General features: G+C 46.5%; 1 protein-coding gene across 4 annotated transcripts in view; it reads left to right on the top strand.

Moving 5' to 3' along the window:
* The window catches only part of Ptpn13 (protein tyrosine phosphatase non-receptor type 13), a 164678-nt gene that overhangs the window by 127890 nt on the left and 19618 nt on the right, over positions 1-17170 (top strand). For all 4 annotated transcript variants that reach the window (XM_052198663.1, XM_052198664.1, XM_052198665.1 and 1 more), the window contains 9 exons: positions 1459-1673; positions 1829-1927; positions 3773-4083; positions 5464-5641; positions 8904-9062; positions 10467-10638; positions 10733-10943; positions 12590-12660; positions 14670-14731. In XM_052198663.1, the coding sequence (XP_052054623.1) occupies positions 1459-1673; positions 1829-1927; positions 3773-4083; positions 5464-5641; positions 8904-9062; positions 10467-10638; positions 10733-10943; positions 12590-12660; positions 14670-14731 (1478 nt within the window). The remainder of the gene's footprint in view (positions 1-1458; positions 1674-1828; positions 1928-3772; positions 4084-5463; positions 5642-8903; positions 9063-10466; positions 10639-10732; positions 10944-12589; positions 12661-14669; positions 14732-17170) is intronic.

The raw sequence follows: 17170 nt of genomic DNA, 5'->3' as shown, positions 1-17170 counted from the left end.
ACTGAAGTTGGCCTGTTTCCCAAGTGCTGGTATTACAGCCATATACAGTCAGACGTAGCTGTTGACTTTTTATATTTCGTTTTAGGGTTTCCCTAAGCAGGAATCTATTATGCTGGTCTTGGAAATGTGCCCATGTGTATAGACACAGTAGCAATTAGCAATAGCCGACAGATGAAGGCGGCTACCCTGTGCGTTCTCACGAGATTGCTGCGTCCCTGATCCTGGTGTGCCCTTTGCCCTTGGGTCCCCAAGCAGTTCACACGCTCTGATTTAGAACTGCTGACACAGTGAATGTTTTCTCTTTACTTAAATTTCTGTTTCACAGACCCTACTAAAGCCTGAGTTGGTCCAGAGCCCAGAGCAGCCCGTGTCTGCTCTGACATAGACTTGGTACAGGATGTTCCTACTTAATCTCATTCCTCTTTGCTACTTTCTGAAGTGTGTGCATTTTTTCTGGCTCTATGATTGCTGTATTTGCCTTATGAGAATCTTGTTGGAATGTCATTAAAGCCTTCCTGGATGAAATTAGGCCTCTCCAAAACATTGCAGTATCTACTTATTCCCCTCCCCCATGTGGGTATCAGTTGCGGTACACTTAACGCCTCTCTTCATTGCTTACCTGGATTTTCTTGTAGTTCTCTCCTCCCCCTTTGTAACTTATTCTTGTAAAGCACATAGTGCTGAGACACAGCTGCCCTCTGAGAACTTGTTTATACACGCCTCCCACTGAGCAGTTTACCTCAGACACTTAATTCCAGTTTAATTAATGGGGTCGGAGGGATGGCTCAGCTGGTCAGGTGTCTGCATAGCACCAAGTACATTCTGAGTTTGGACCCCAACACCCGTGTAAAACTGGGCCTGGTGGAGCCATCAGTGTCCTTATAGGTGACAAGGAAGGAGTCCGTGAGCTCCAGCATCCACAGAAGACCCTGTCTCAGAGAATAGAATAGAATAGAATAGAATAGAATAGAATAGAATAGAATAGAATAGAACAGAACAGAATAGTCGACAGGTGGGGAGGGGTGCACTGGGCACCAGTGTCTGGCTTTTGTGCACACACTTACACAGGCGCACCCCCACACACATCACACACAGAATGAAAAGTAAGGTTTCCTTAATGGTAGGAAGAGAGTGTGAGAGTGTGGACCATGCTGAAGAAAACGTGCCTAAATAGGCTTTCTTAAAAGTATGTCTAGGCTGGAGAGATGCCCCAGTGGTTAAGAGCACTGACTGCTCTTCCAGAGGTCGTGAATTCAATTCCCAACAACCACATGGTGGCTCACAACCATCTGTAATGGGACTCGATGCACTCTTCTAGTGTGTCTAAAGAGAGTGACAGTGTACTCACATACATAAAATAAATAAATCTCTTTAAAAGGCATGTCTAAGAGTATGCGTGCTTGTGTGTTCATGTGTACACAGCTCAACAATGTTTAATTTTTTCATCTTTTTCTCTAGATAATACATTTGAGGTCAAGCTGTTTAAAAATAGCTCTGGCCTTGGATTCAGTTTTTCTCGAGAAGATAATCTTATACCAGAGCAGATAAATGGCAGCATAGTAAGGGTTAAGAAGCTCTTCCCTGGGCAGCCGGCAGCAGAAAGTGGGAAGATCCAAGTTGGAGATGTCATATTGAAAGTTAATGGAGCCCCCTTGAAGGGACTGTCTCAGCAGGTGAGCCAGAGCCCAATTCAGTTATCAGAGGTTGGGCCAGGGGGCGGGCTGGGGGTGGGCCAGGGGCGGGCCGGGGCAGGCTGGGCATGGGCGGGCTCTTCCCTTCCTCAGGCTTCACTCCATCTTCCTCTGCCATCTCTCCCCGTGGCCTCCAGGACGTTATATCTGTTCTCAGGGGAACAGCTCCAGAAGTGGCCTTGCTCCTCTGCAGACCCGCACCTGGCGTGCTACCTGAGATCAATACTGCATTTCTGGTAAGGTCTCTTGATACTAATTTTTTTTCATAAAATGCCAGTTTGCTAATTCAGCTGCATATACTGGGATTCACACCTCCATATTTAACTAGGAGGTCTTACCTTATATTCTGATGGTGTTTTCAAGAAAATCTGCCTTTGGCCTATTAGTTTAGGAGTTCTCGGGATCTGGAAGGAAGAGCTGCTGGAACCAGACACTTTCACCTGTGTACTGCGGGGAGGGGACATGTGTGAGGAGGACTTAACAGTGTTTCTGAAATTCAATAGAAGTAGCATTTGAAGGGGCTAGAAAGAGCACAGACCACTCTTACAGAGTCCTCTAAAACTTTCTGAAACTCCAGCTCCAGGGAGTCTTGTGCTACCTTCTGTCTTCCTCAGACACACTTGTCTGTACATACACATGTGCACCCACACATATACTCACATGTATACACACACACACACACACACACGAACATATGCATGCACACATCACACATGTCCACATACACATATGCTCACACACATGCACAAATGCATGCATACACACTCATACATGCACACACACATACCCACATGCACATATGCATGCACACATCACACTCAAACACATACGCACCCATATACATGCATGCATACACAGAGAGATCACATTGATTTGAAACATCAGAAACTAAGGACTGAAAATAATACTTCCGGTGAGTACATCATTTGATCAACTATTTCTAGAAAGAAATTGGGAACTATTTTAAATGGGCCTCGAAAACATCCTGTGTATGATATTGTAGAGAATTATGGAAGGCGTGGCAAGCCGTGAGAACATGTTCATACATTCAGAGAGCTCACCTGTGGCTCTGTTAACATAAACTGTGCATCCAGTAACAGTGGCTACAATAAAGGCACCGCTCTGTAGGGCTGTGATCTGCTCATTAAAGCTGTTTCCAGAGCACATTTTAAAACTCCACCAAAGAACTAGAGAGGTGGCTCGGAAGTTAAGGACACTTGCTGTTCTTCCATCCGACGTGTTTCCAAGACCCAGGCTTCGCTCCTAACACCCACATCAGCCTGCTCACAAGTGCCTATAACTCCAGTTCCAGAAGGCCTAATGCCCTCTTCTGGCCTCTATGGGCCCTGCATACATGTGGTGCCCCATACATGCACTCAGGCATACACACACTTATAAAATAATCTGTAAATATTAACTGTTTTTAAGAAGTTAGAAAGCATTCATTATAGAATCCTAAATTTTGGAAATAGGATACAGAGTACAATATATTATCCATCTCTAATTGTGATGTAAAAGTGTAAGTCAGGGTTAGCAGGACGGCCCAGTCAGTGAGTTAGGGTGTTTGCTTTGAAAGCCTGACATCAGTTGGGTCCCTGGAAACCACATAAAAGTGACAGGAGAGAGCTGAATCAACAGGATTGTCCTCATACCTACACACATGTCACAGCATGTGCAAACACAGAAATAAGTAAAACACAGAGTGAAAATAAAGTGTGAGTCAGGCTGTCGAGGAAGCTCATCAGGTCAGGGTGCTGGCTGCAAAGCCCAAGGACCTGACAGGAACCGCCCTGGGTGGAAAGAGAACCAACCAGGCTCTCTGACCTTTACACATGCACTGTGGAATCTGTACACTGACACAATGATACTCCAAAATTAATTATTGAAATAAAATGTAAGTCCTAGAGTATTAGCAATTGTCATCTTATATTTCCCTTTAGAGAGCATAAATTATGTTTGTTATCAGAAAGTTTGTATTTTTATATAAAGTACTGCTTCTTAGCAGGTTCATAATGAGCTGACCGCTTTGAGAGTTGATGCAGGTTGTCACCCTCTGATGTCCTTCGATGTGTCCCTTTTAGACTCCACTCCACTCGCCAGCACAAGCACTGCTAAACAGCAGTAAAGAGCCCTCTCGGTCGTCATCCCTCCCAGAGCAAGGCGCCAGCTCGGACGAGAATGGGGTGCCTGGGAAAACCGAGAAACAGTGCAAGCCTCCATCCAGGAGAGGGAGCTACAGCGACCACAGTGAGAGTGGAGAGGATGACCCCGTAAGGGCGCCAGCGATGGCAGCCTTTGCACACGCGCTGCCGCCGAGAGGCCAGGAAGAGTCCACGTGCACCATGTTTTACCTCCCTCGGAAAACACCCTGCAAGCCGGAGCCAGAGAACAGGTATGCCAGTGTTCCAGTGTCCAGAGCAGCTGCTGGGGTAGTGGGCACCACCAGCAAAGATTGCTCTAAGAAAGCAAGGTCTGCTGGGCTGGAGACATGACTCAGGGCTTCGAGGGGACTCTGGTTCCGTGCCTAGCACCCATACCAGGCAGCTCATAAACTCACATGACTCCAGCTCCAGAGGGAGGGCACCCTAACGCACATGCACACCTACACAGAGGAAAGAACGTTTCTTGTAAACAATGGAATGCCTGTGAATTCAGAATTGTTAGCAAACAGTAGGTTAATAGAGGTCTAGTTGTCAGGACTAACAATTTCAGTAAGCTAGTGAGCTCTTAGGCCAGTCAGTTTAACCCTTCTTTCTCTCATGAGCATATCTATTAGTAATCAAGAAAGCAGTTTCTCAATACAATTTAACCAGAAAGAAAAGAGATTTATTTGGGTAATGATACCCTGGATGATTAGAATCGCTAGAGGAGGCCAAGGGGGATTCACAAACTACAAGGCCCGGAAACCAGGAAAGAGAAAATGGAGGAAAGCATAGGAGCTGCAGGTAAAGACACAGCCACGCTCTAGCGGCTGCTCCCGCCTGGACTGGTGTGTGTGTGTGTGTGTGTGTGTGTGTGTGTCTGTGTGTGTGTCTGTGTGTGTGTCTGTGTGTGTGTCTGTGTGTGTGTGTGTGTGTGTGTGTCTGTGTGTGTCTGTGTGTGTGTCTGTGTGTGTGTCTGTGTGTGTGTGTCTGTCTGTCTGTCTGTGTGTGTCCAAACATTCTTGCCTACATTTTCTCTCCTACCCTCCCTTCCTCCCTCACTCTGTCCACTCCCTCCCAATATCTATCATCCGTTCTTCGTCCATCCATCCTTCCCCCTCCCTTCTGTCCTTCCTATTCTTCCATCCAGAGTGACCGTGGGAACCATCTTGTTATTCCAGGCCAGCCTGGACAGCCTAGAAAGGCCCTCGCAAAGAGCAGTGGGTAATAGCAGGCTCCTTGTGTAACATGAGTGAGATCCTGAGCTCAGTTTCCAATTTTGGAAAATAAGCATATAAGTACAAATAAATGACAAGTAAGACATTTTTCTTTCTTCTCTTACTGGGTCGAAAGACAAGTTAAATCCCTGTTCACATTAACTTCCATCTTGAATAACAGCTAGAAACAGAAATCATACCTAATTCTAGCCTGCCTTACTGTCCTTATGTGGTAGACAGAGCTTACTCAAACCTGCACAGAGGACAATTAGAAATAGTAACAAATAGTAGAGACTGGACTAGGCGATAGTCTGAATGCGGATGAAGGCCAGTGAAGGCCTCACCTCAGACCAGACAGGAACTTCTGTTGGCCCTGAAATGTATCCACAGATAGTGTGTTTCTTGTCTCTGTAGCCGTCCTCCTCATCAGCTGGACGTGAGTCCCGGGCAGATCCGCCAGCCCTTAGCAGAGCGTGCTCCCTCCGACTCCACCGGCAAATATCTTACACCTCTCGCCTGTCAGCTGAGCACAGAGGCAAGCATGAGCACTTGGAAAAGTGACTTGGGGAACCACCTTGAGGAGTCTGAGCTGGTGAGCTTCTCTCTCTGTATTACAAACTATAAACAGCTTCTCTTTCTCAGTGGAGTTACAGGCCAGCACCTCTTCTGTTGCGTAGAGGGAAAGCTGTGGTGTAGACTAGCTTACATTACACTTACCAAGTGGATGACCCTTTCCTCTCAGGTGTTTCCGCGCTGACCTTCTTACTGCCACTCTGTCTCCACACTGTCCTGGCACTGTCCCCCCACTCTCCCTGCACTGTCCCAGCACTGTCCTGGCACTATCCCTGGCACGGCCTCGTTGGCATTTCGGCAGCCGTCCACAGAGAACCTCCTACCTCATGATTCCTAGTAGCCTTGGCTGTCCAGTGGGCAGCCAGCTTCAGAAGACCGGGGACAAATGTATGTACACTTGTGCATGTGGAGGGGTGTTCACAGGGGCGTATGTGTGTGCACAGGCATAGAGACCAGAGGTCAGCCTCAGACAGTGTTCTTCTAGAGCCATTCATCTTGACCTCTTAATACTTTTTATTAATTCTTTGGATATTTATTTTATTTATTTATTTATTTATTTATTTATTACATCCTGGCTGCAGTTTCCCCTCCCTCCTCTCCTGCCAGTCTCTCCCCTCCTTGAGTCCCATCCTCCCTTCCCTTTCTCTTCTGTAAAGGGCAGTGCTCCAGTGGGTATCAACTAGCCTTGGCTTATCATGCTGCCTTAAGACTAGGCCCCGCCTCCTCTCCTATCAAGACTAGATGAGGCAACTCAGTAGGAGGAAAGGGTCCCAAAGGCAGGGGAGAGTCAGAGTCAGCCCCTACTCTCACTGTTAGAGAGTCCCGCCAGCAGTCCCAGTTTGCACTACAACTGTAACCTCTGTGAGAGGGCCTAGGTCAGTCCCATGCAGGATCCCTGGTCGGTGGTTTGGCTGGAGAGATGGCTTCGTCATTAAAGGCTCACAACTAGAAGTAGAAGAGAGCACCATGCATGGGTGAACTGAATCCTGACCACGTTCACCTACCCTTCCTCTTCACCCCACACCCCTCCCATTCCTACCCCATCTCTGCCCAAGCCCAAGAACCCCTCTTTTTCTCCAGATAACCCAAATTCTGTTCATACTCATGGAAGTGGAGCCATCCACTGGAGCACTGTTGATTCACTAGCTGCCACTTCCTTAATACCGACTCTCCCTCCCCAATCAGCTGCCAGTGGCATGGGGGAGGGGCGCTCATGAGTCCCTGTCCCAACCACAGTGCTGCCTGGCTCCTCTTGTCATGGGTGCCACAGCTGCCTGGAAAGCACAGCTTCTCTCTGGCCCTCCTGACCTCTGGCTCTTACATACACAAACTCTTCCACAGTGTTCCCTGAACCTTAGGCAAAGGGCAGGATAATATAGGTGTCCCATTTGCTTCTGAACAGTCCAGACACAGTCTCTGTAATTCGGCCAGCGGTGGATATCTGTATTAACTATCTTCTACGATAAAAAGGAACTTCTCTCATAGGGTCTAAAAGCTGTGCTGATATTTAGGTATAGAGTTAACAAATTTAGAGGGCAGATTGTGTATTTACCAAAATAACAGTAGTAGCTGTGAACTCTGCAGCAGTGTGTTCCTGGCCCAGTTTACAGTACTGGGCATGTATCTCCTATCATATGGCCCTAAATCCAGTGAGAGAGCTGTGAACTTAGAGCTCACAGCTGGGGACGGCTGCCGGTGTCTTTAACCCTAGCTAGCTAGCATCCTGCCCAGCACCTTTCAGTTCCGTGAGAGCTAGCCAGCCCGCAGGGAGGAACCTTCCTGGGCAGTGACACCCTGAGTTTTCCATGTCCTGTGTCTATGGTATGGTATCTTCTTGGCTGGTTCCGATGGATCACCAAGAGCCATGGCAATAGCTTGTGTTGTTGGGGGAGGGACGGTCTCTGGGACACGCACGGCCAGCAGCCAGCTCATGGGGAGGCGCCCGCACTTGGCATTGGGCTTCTGGCAGCTTATGATTTCTGGGAGAAGTATTATCCTCTGCAATTCCAACTAAAACTCTTTTTCATGAAAAAAAAGTACACATATGAGCTTTAAGAAACAGTAGCTTTCCATGTGACTTAGTTAACATCCTCGATGATAGCCCCTCCTACCCCCTTTAATGTCCCATCCCTGTTCCCAGTTTAACCCACACATACTCATTTTGTTAAAGCCTGTAAATCAAGCTTAGGAAGAAATTTCAAGAATGATAATTCTTGGGAAGCAGAGGCAGGCGGATTTCTGAGTTCGAGGCCAGCCTGGTCTACAGAGTGAGTTCCAGGACAGCTACACAGAGAAACCCTGTCTCAAAAAAAAAAACAAAACAAACAAACAAAAAGAATGATAATTCTTTGAATTGAAAGTCAGTTTCTTCCATTGTTTGTTAGCTAAGTAATAAATGTTTCTGTCTAAACATTATAAAACATGTAAAAGGAGGAGAAGCAGCACCTATGATCTCACCTCCCCAAGCTATGATTTGGGACCAAATAGCCTTTCCATAATTTTCATTTTCTATAATGATAGGGGTGTGTGTGTGTGTGTGTGTGTGTGTGTGTGTGTGTGTGTGTGTAGAGAGAGAGAGAGAGAAAGACAGACAGACAGGGAAGATGAGTGGATATACATCTTCATCTGAGCATTTTGGTTTCATTCGTAGCAATAAACTCTGTCATTGGCCCCACAGTGTCTTCCACTCCCAACTAAGATCTTCTGAGTTTGTTGTACATCTTAATAAATGAGGCTGCGATCCACAGCCATCCAGGCTCTTCATATTTTTACAGCAACAGCAACAAACAAAAGCTTCCTTTTACAAACATGAAGGATTTTTCTGAACTGCCCCTCAAAGCATCGCCTTTGATTGTTGGGGCCACCACTGTGCTTGCTTGTTTATCCTGGGTCTGCACCGCTTGCTCCGGAGAGCCCTGGCCTGGCGTGCGTGCATGCGTGTGTGCCTGCGTGCATGCATGTATGCATGTGTGAAGCCCTGGCCTGGCGTACTTGTGTGAAGCTCTTGACCCAACCCTACCTCTTCCAGATCGAAAAAAGTTTTTTGAAAGATAAAGGAGGGGTGGAGGGAAAGACTGGAGACAAGCATGTAACTTTATACTTCAAAATACGTTCCATGCTGGGAAAGAAAGGAGCTTCCTATCTAGAGTTGAGAAGACTTCCTACCTGGCCAAATTAAGATGTGGGGTTTCGTGTCTCTTCACCAAGGGCAGCAATATTAATATGTGTTTATCTGTAGGAGAAAGAGGACAACCTTCAGTCAATCTGTATTCTTTCTCTAGGAAGTAGAGCTTCTCATTACCCTGATCAAATCAGAAAAAGGAAGTCTGGGCTTCACAGTAACCAAAGGCAGTCAGAGCATTGGTTGTTATGTCCATGACGTCATCCAGGATCCGGCCAAAGGTGATGGGAGGCTAAAGCCTGGAGACCGGCTTATAAAGGTGAGACACCGAGGGGCCGGAGAGGTGGCTCAGTGGGTTAAGAGCACAGGCTGCTCTTCCAGAGGACCTGGGTTTGAATCCCAGCACCAGCATGTTGGTTTACAATTGTAACTCCAGTTCAGGGCTCTCCAGTCCTGGCCTCTGCAGGTACCACAGCTGACACATGGGCATAGATATAGGCAAAACACTCAAATGCTCAAAATAAAATAGTATTTTTTTAAAGTGAAACAGTTAAGAGGAATGGAGACATTTTTCCCAAATGAGACTGGCTGTCCTAATCTATTTTTTATCACTGTCATGAAATACCTTACACAAGCTAACTTTAAAAAGAGGTTTAGTTGCCCGGCAGTGGTGGCGCACATCTTTAATCCCAGCACTTGGGAGGCAGAGTCAGGCAGATTTCTGAGTTTGAGACTAGCCTGGTCTACAGAGTGAGTTCCAGGACAGCCAGGGCTACAGAGAGAAACCCTGTCTCAAAAAAAAACAAAAAACAAAAAAACCAAAAAGCAGAGGTTTAGTTATCTCACCACACAGGAGCTTTACAGAAGGCACAGCAGCTAACCTGAGGGAAGGCACCACACCTGTGTGAGAGGAAGAGATCCCACCTCAGGAGGATCCAGAGAGACTGGGGTCCCGCTGCTCCTTCTGCAGACACACCTCCAGTCTAGTCAGTGGGTTTAATTGTCACACGGAGGACCTAGCCTCTAACGCGTGAGCCACATCCAGACTGTAGACGTGACCAAAAGCACGTCAGCACTGAGGAAGGAAGGAAGCTGAGTTGTGATAGTTTCTCTGGTTTATGTTTTCTTCCCCCACCACTTTAAAGATAATGGTGCTAGCCATGCTGAGCGCACCTGTCTGGGGTCTCAGCACTTGGCGCACAGAGGCAGGAGGACCAGGAATACAGGGTCATTTCTCACTACGTAACAAGCTCGGCCTGAGACCCTATCTCCAAAGGAGGTGGTGGGGACTAGGAATGTCACCCAGCTGGTAGCACACGTGTCTCTTGCACAGAGCTCTGGACTCAAGCCGCAGCACTACAGAAAACTACCTATAATCCCAGCACATGGGATGTGATGGCAGGGAGGGGCTCAGATCATTTTCTGCTACAGCCTTTATATAAGTAGATTCTTAAACTGAAAGTCCTTTTGATCTCTTCAGGATCTCTCAAGTCCACGAGACAGCCAGTTTCTTAAATTCTGGAGGACAGTGAAGTATACATTTATTAGCAATTTTATACTGTTCATAATGGTTTGATCATTGTCTCTCTAATTTCTGCAGGGAAAGAGATTCTAATAAATTAGAGCCTACATCACCATAAATCTCTTACTGGCTAATATAGGTTATAATCATGTTTCCTGTTCCAAAAATCAAACCTTAGCTTGCCTCTCTCTCATTTTGTAGGTTAATGATACAGATGTTACAAACATGACCCACACCGATGCCGTGAATCTGCTTCGAGCTGCACCCAAAACAGTCAGATTAGTTCTTGGGCGGATTCTAGAGTTACCGAGGATGCCAGTGTTTCCCCATTTGCTTCCTGACATTACAGTCACATGCCAAGGAGAGGAGTTGGGTAAGAAAGACACAAGCTTTGTCCAGTATGGCTCTCACATAATTAGAAGTAAGACTCCTATGACTAAGGAATAATTGTTTTCTGTTCTTTGAAGGATTTTCTCTGTCTGGAGGTCACGGCAGTCCACATGGAGTGGTGTATATTAGTGACATCAACCCAAAGTCAGCTGCGGTTGTTAATGGTGGTCTCCAGCTGTTAGACATCATCCATTATGTGAATGGAGTCAGCACACAAGGAATGACCTTGGAAGAAGCAAACAGGACATTGGACCTGTCACTTCCTTCAGTGGTGCTGAAAGTAACAAGGTAGGTCCTAGGCAGTGGTCTTCAGCCTTGGGTGTATGCATGCATGCATAAAGCACTGGGCAGTAGTCAACAGCCTTGGGTGTATGCATGCATGCACAAGGTCCTGGGCAGTAGTCTACAGCCTTGGGTGAATGCATGCATGCACAAGGTCCTGGGCAGTAGTCTACAGCCTTGGGTGAATGCATGCATGTACAAGGTCCTGGGCAGTAGTCTACAGCCTTGGGTGAATGCATGCATGTACAAGGTCCTGGGCAGTAGTCTACAGCCTTGGGTGAATGCATGCATGTACAAGGTCCTGGGCAGTAGTCTACAGCCTTGGGTGAATGCATGCATGCATAAAGCACTGGGCAGTAGCCTACAGCCTTGGGTGTATGCATGCATGCACAAGGTCCTGGGCAGTAGTCTACAGCCTTGGGTGAATGCATGCCTGCAGTTCAATCATTAGTTGTGCTCATACAGGCATTACAGAATTACTAATTCATAGCCAACCAAAGAGTAACAGAACAGAATTCCTGATGGAGTCTAAGAAGCCATGCAGGGAAGTGTGCTTCAGCATGAATCCAATTAATAGGCAGTTAGCATATATCAGAATGTCTTCAATCACAAGTAATAGAAATATAGCTCAATTCTGCTTGGCCAAGATGGGGAGTTTATTGGCTTGTGTAAGTCACTGAGTCCTTTCTGCTGTTTGTACATCTCTGGTGTATCAGTTTTCTCTATGGTGGCCAGATGATGGTTCCAGCTATGTATCTTGCACCGATCCATCTAGAGCCATCTTCGAACAGGTAGCTGTAGGGACAGCCACCACTGTGCCTTGTTCCTAGAACCTGGGTGGAATCGGCCCTCTTGGAGCCCACCCTCATCAGATGATGAGGCATAGAGGAGCCACGCCCACAACATCAAATGCTATCAGCGGCTTCCTTCACTTGTGCAGGAAAACAGTGGTAAGGGCACTAGGCTGATGTGCTAGAAGAAAGGTGAACCTGAAGAAAGGTGATGCAGAGACATTCATTCTCAGAGCGGAGATAAGTCCAGTGGTTGGGACGGGCAGTCAAGCCTTCAGCTCTGTCATTAGCAACAGTGATACTGAGGACTCAGTGCTTGCTGAGTGTGCTGCGCATGCCCAGAATTCCTGTGCTTGGAACCAAAAGCGAGAAGATCCTTGTTTCACACACCCTTGCTTCAGAACAGACCTAAGGCCAGCCTGGGGGGAAAATGGAGAAGGGAAAAGAAGACAAAAAAGCCATCCTTAATTTTCTCTTTTTTTTTTTTTTTTCACTTTGTGAGGAAAGGTTGGGGAGCTGTGTGTCCGTCTCTCACATGGCTGTAGATCGCTCTCACTGCACTGTGTCTGAGAGAGGGAGGGCTTCTCATTCACTTTTGCGTATGTAAGGCAAGCTTGCGACTTTCCAGGATTGTTGTATTGTCCTGCATCCACCCTCCCTCTCACCGTGGGGGGACTCGAGGCACAGACACATGTGAAGAGGTTCACTGGATCCTGTCCACACTTCCAGGGTGCCAGGACTGAACCCCTGTAAAGTGAAGCTTCCAGACTGACTAAAACATGGTCCAAAGGGTGTTTAAGCTATTTGAGACCTTTGTAATTGTTTTGTTTTTCCTTTGTGACTTCTTTGTCTGTTGTATAGAGATGGTTGTCCAGTGGTGCCTAGTTGGACCAGATCCGCCGTTCCTGCAGCCAGGTTCACCAAAGCCAATGGTATGAACATTTACCTTCACACGCCTTAAGGAGAGGTGACTTTCTTCCTGGACAGCAAGTTCGATGCTGTCATTAAGCTGTTTATCTTAACTTTCTAGGATGTTTTACAGGAGCTAAATGAAAATGCTCTATTTAAGTGTTAACATAATATATATTTAAAAAAAAACAGAGCAGAGCAGACTGTGAGATGCTTAGTGCAGTGGAGCTGAAGCCGTGTCCTCAGGAGGTCCCCTGATGCTTGTAGGCGCCTCCTTTCCTACCAGTTCAACCCTGCGTGACTAGTCTCGGCTCTAATGAGGCCGGCATACTGCTTAGTAATTTATACAGGTATCTACAGAGTGTCTTCTGTCCCAGGACCCATCTGAGCATTGTGGATTTACAAATCTAGAAACAACTATCTACCTCACATGACAGCATAGTGACAGAAATAGTAGAAGAGCTGTAGCAGCCGTTGTCTTTAATACTCATTCTGGACAAAGCATTCTGATACGTGATTTAATCTTCCTAATAACTGGATAATCCTAAAGTTGATGTTTTATCACTTTATAAAAAGAAAAACTGAGGCACCGAGAAGTTTGATAACTTTGCCGAAGCCCACAAAGTTAATAAAGAGCAAGCCCAAAACTTAAACCCAGAAAATATGATTCCCACCTGTTTATATAACTGGGACCTACAAATGTAGCTTTTATTGCTTGCGCCAAGAGAACAGCCAGGCGCAGAGGAGCGTGTGTGAAGGAGAGCTTGGTGCTTTGCTTCCCCGTTTGCAGATAGCAGTCTGAGGATGAGTAGCATGCTGGAAAACACCCAGTTTGTCTGTTAAAGCTAAAGCTTCTGAAAGCCTGAGGTCTATCCCCTGCTCTTGACCACTTCACTTGAGGAGTAGGCTAGCCCCTGAAACCTGTCTGCTTCCTAGGGCCCCACGCCGCCCTCCTTCCACACCTGTGGCAAGCTCCTGGGCTCTGTCTGCCCTCTGGCTTGGCTCCAGGGGACCAAGGGAGTAAAGAGAATTATAGAGTGGGAAGGGAAATTGTAAATAACCTGCCTGTGATATATTATGGTATGCGAGGAGGATTGTTAGACCTAGTAGCTTATTATCAATAGGCTTTTAAAATTACTTTTCCTAGAGCTCTAAAATACTTTCTATATTACTTTCAAATAAAGTGAAAAGATTTTTAGGATCTTTGTAACAGCAACCATAAAGTTATAAAAATACATTCATAATATTCCACAGCCTCCATCTTCCTGCCAGAATTATCCACAGGAAATACTGTCATTCTCGGCTGGAAACCCTAAAACTCTAGGGCTGCCGAGAGGGACAGGTCAGTATTGATCTAGAAATCCACCGAAGCGCTTTTCCATGAATCCACCCCACCCTGCCTGTGCTAAAGCACTTTGTGAACTGAACAGTCTGCTCACCCACACGGTAAGAGTGAAGACAGTTCTGCACTTGAGACATTGTAACACTGACCCTGTGCAGGTGCAGTAGTTTCCATTCACTGTCTCCAACCTGAATCATTCAGTTCCAAACAGCTTGTTTTGTGAGACTTGGTGCAGGATTTCTCCTTCTATAGCCCAGGCTGACTTCTAATTCATAACAATCCTCCTGCCTCTGTCTCCCAAGTGCTGGAATTACAGGTGTAAGCAAAATATTAGCTCCACATTTTTTTAATTTGTTTGTTTTGCAAGACAAGGTTTCTCTGTGTAGTCCTATCTGGAACTCACTTTGTAGTCCAGACTGGCCTTGAATGCAGAGAGGGAGTCACCTGCCTCTGCTTCCCAAGTGCTAAGACTAAAGGTGTGCGCCACCACTGCCACCTGACTCCCAGTCAGCTTTCATGTGAACGCTTTCTCTCAGGGATGTGGTTCCCTGTCCCCTGGGTGGCAAGAGGGTGAGGCGCTCATGCTTCCTCATCTGTGGAAGCTGAGGCCAGCCTGGCCATGTGAGACCATCTCCATATGTCTCTCTCTGGGAGTGTCAGTTGTCACACCACCCTGTGCTGTTCTTTCAGGCCTTACCAGCACGGAGCCGTGTGGACAACCTGCGCTGATGCCTAAGAACGCCTTCTCCAAGGCAAGAACAAAAACTCTCTTTCATATCATATCTACTTTTAATAACTAACATGCTTATGTTTCATCCCAAATTGATTTCATAATTAAATGCTCTTCAGACACACGCTTATAATAGGAATCTGTTGCAAAGAACTGACAGGCTTTGTTAAGTGAGCTCACACGCAGAGCCTTCAAGCCTGCACCCCCCAGCATGGCTCCTCCATGGCAGACGACTTGCCAACATCTGCCCGGTTTGTTCAGTGTGTACTCACGGTTCCTTCACTTGTCTCTTGGAGTGTAGGAAGAAAAGTGTGTAATTAACAACAGGGTTGCCCTTGTGGATTAGTGTTAGCACAGGTGGCCTTAGAAGCCTAAACCCATGAGCCTGGTAAGCAGTGACAGCACTGGCCAAAGAAATTCCTTGCATGTCATGTGATTTGCCGACAGGGTCACGGCTGGGTTTTACTGTTGAACAGTGTTATCCTTCACTCACTCCATGCAGTCCCACTGGACCATCAGCATTCAGGTGTCTGCCCTTGTCATTTAAAAGGCGCTTCTTCCCATGCGAAACGCTTTGCTTTTAAGTAATCTGAGAAAAATCACACCATCTCAACACATTTCTAGGCATGAGCTGGGTTTTAAAGAAGAGAATTCATACAGTAAAGAGAAGTCCCATTCTGTGCCTTTCTAATAGCACATGGTTCCATGGTACACATTCTAGGTAGATGTCCTGAGACACATTGCAACTGCAGCAGAAGTGTGTGAGGGCAGAAACAATGTGACACCAAGTGACATCGGTGTGTGCGCCCTGTTGGCACTGTGCTGTTGCATTGAAGTCTGTGCATGGGCCCTGTGTGCACTGCACTGGAGCAGTGGAGTCTGTGCCTAGGCCCTGTGTGCATTGCACTGTAGCAGTGGTGTGTGTGCCTGGGCCCTGTGTGCATTGCACTGTAGCAGTGGTGTGTGTGCATGGGCCCTGTGTGCACTGCACTGTAGCAGTGGAGTCTGTGCCCGGGCCCTGTGTGCATTGCACTGTAGCAGTGGTGTGTGTGCATGGGCCCTGTGTGCACTGCACTGTAGCAGTGGTGTGTGTGCACGCGCCCTGTGTGCACTGCACTGTAGCAGAGCTTGCCTCCCTGCTGATCCAGGTCTTCAGCTTCACGGACCTGCAGCAACTGAATTTTCATGCTATTCGTGCTGGATAGTGCTTGTTTTCTTTTTAAATATCAGCATGTTGAAAGAAGGGAGTGTAGAATTTCTATTGAACTAACATCAAACCCTAGAATCTAGGACTTTTATTATTGTGGGTGCCAACATTTCTGCTGGAATATAAATGTTCCACGGACTCTCCTGGACAATGTTCTGTTGAGCACTAATGCCCAGAGCATGAGTTTCTCATGAAAAAGGGATTTCACAACCAGTGGTGCTGTGGGTGTTGCATCACCAGCTTACGAAATGCAATTCTGTCGTATCTCGTGTCTCAATAAAAAGAGTTAGGCCTTCAGAGCAAGCACATACTCACTGTGAGTTAGTTTAGTCATTCAGTTTTACAGTTTATCCAAGTCTACCTTTTTTTCTTTTTTAATTTTAAAAAATTATTTTTTTATTTCCTTTTATTGACCCCATCTTTCTTTTCATGTAATATATTCTGGTCATGGTTTCCCTCCCCCAGCTCGTCTGAGAGTACCCCCCACCTTCCCTCCTATCGAAATCCAATCCTGTCTTGTCTCTCACTGAAAACAAATAGGCATCTAAAGAATAATAATATAAAACAAAAACAAACCCAGAATATGACAAAACAAACAGAAGAAAAAGAACCAAAAAAATAAATAAAAGGCATGAGACACACATGCAGACACGGAGAAATACATGTTTGCATACACTGGTATCATTTAAGATCACAAAACTGGAAGCCATAATGTAGATAAGAAGAACCTATAAGATAAGACAAAAATAAAATTAAAAGAGCCCTCTGAAACCCTTATGAGACAAAGACCCTCCAAAGATGCCACTGAGTTCAAGCGCGCTGCCGTCTACGGCCAGGCCTGGGGCTGGACCTTCAGAGGGGTTTGCATCTCCAGTGAGACTCTGCTGGAGTGAACCAGTTTTTCACTTGTGAGTGGTTATCACTTGGACATAGAACTAAAGACAAGACAGGTAGGCCAGAGACAAATAGTGCTGTTCTGCTAAAGGAACATAGCCATAAAATGACTCTGAACAATATTCCACAATATTCAGAACAGTTCTTCCTCCACATCACCAGAGAGGCTTCCTCCTACAGTCAGAGCAAACACGGAGACCCACGCTGGGCAAGTCAGTGAGAAGCCCTGGAACATTTAATCCAAAGTTAGGAGGTCTCGGTGAGATCCCTCCCTCCCCTGGGCCCTGGGAAGAGGAGGGAAAGCGTCTAGGAGCCAGCGGGATGGAGGGCACTAGAGAGACAAGGCCCTCTGAATGAAGC

This window comes from Apodemus sylvaticus, chromosome 11 (genome assembly GCF_947179515.1).
Source record: "Apodemus sylvaticus chromosome 11, mApoSyl1.1, whole genome shotgun sequence".
In the NCBI taxonomy this organism is placed as follows: Eukaryota; Metazoa; Chordata; class Mammalia; order Rodentia; family Muridae; genus Apodemus; species Apodemus sylvaticus.
The sequence above is the reverse complement of the archived record's forward strand: the minus strand, read 5'-3'. Positions and strand labels throughout refer to the sequence as shown.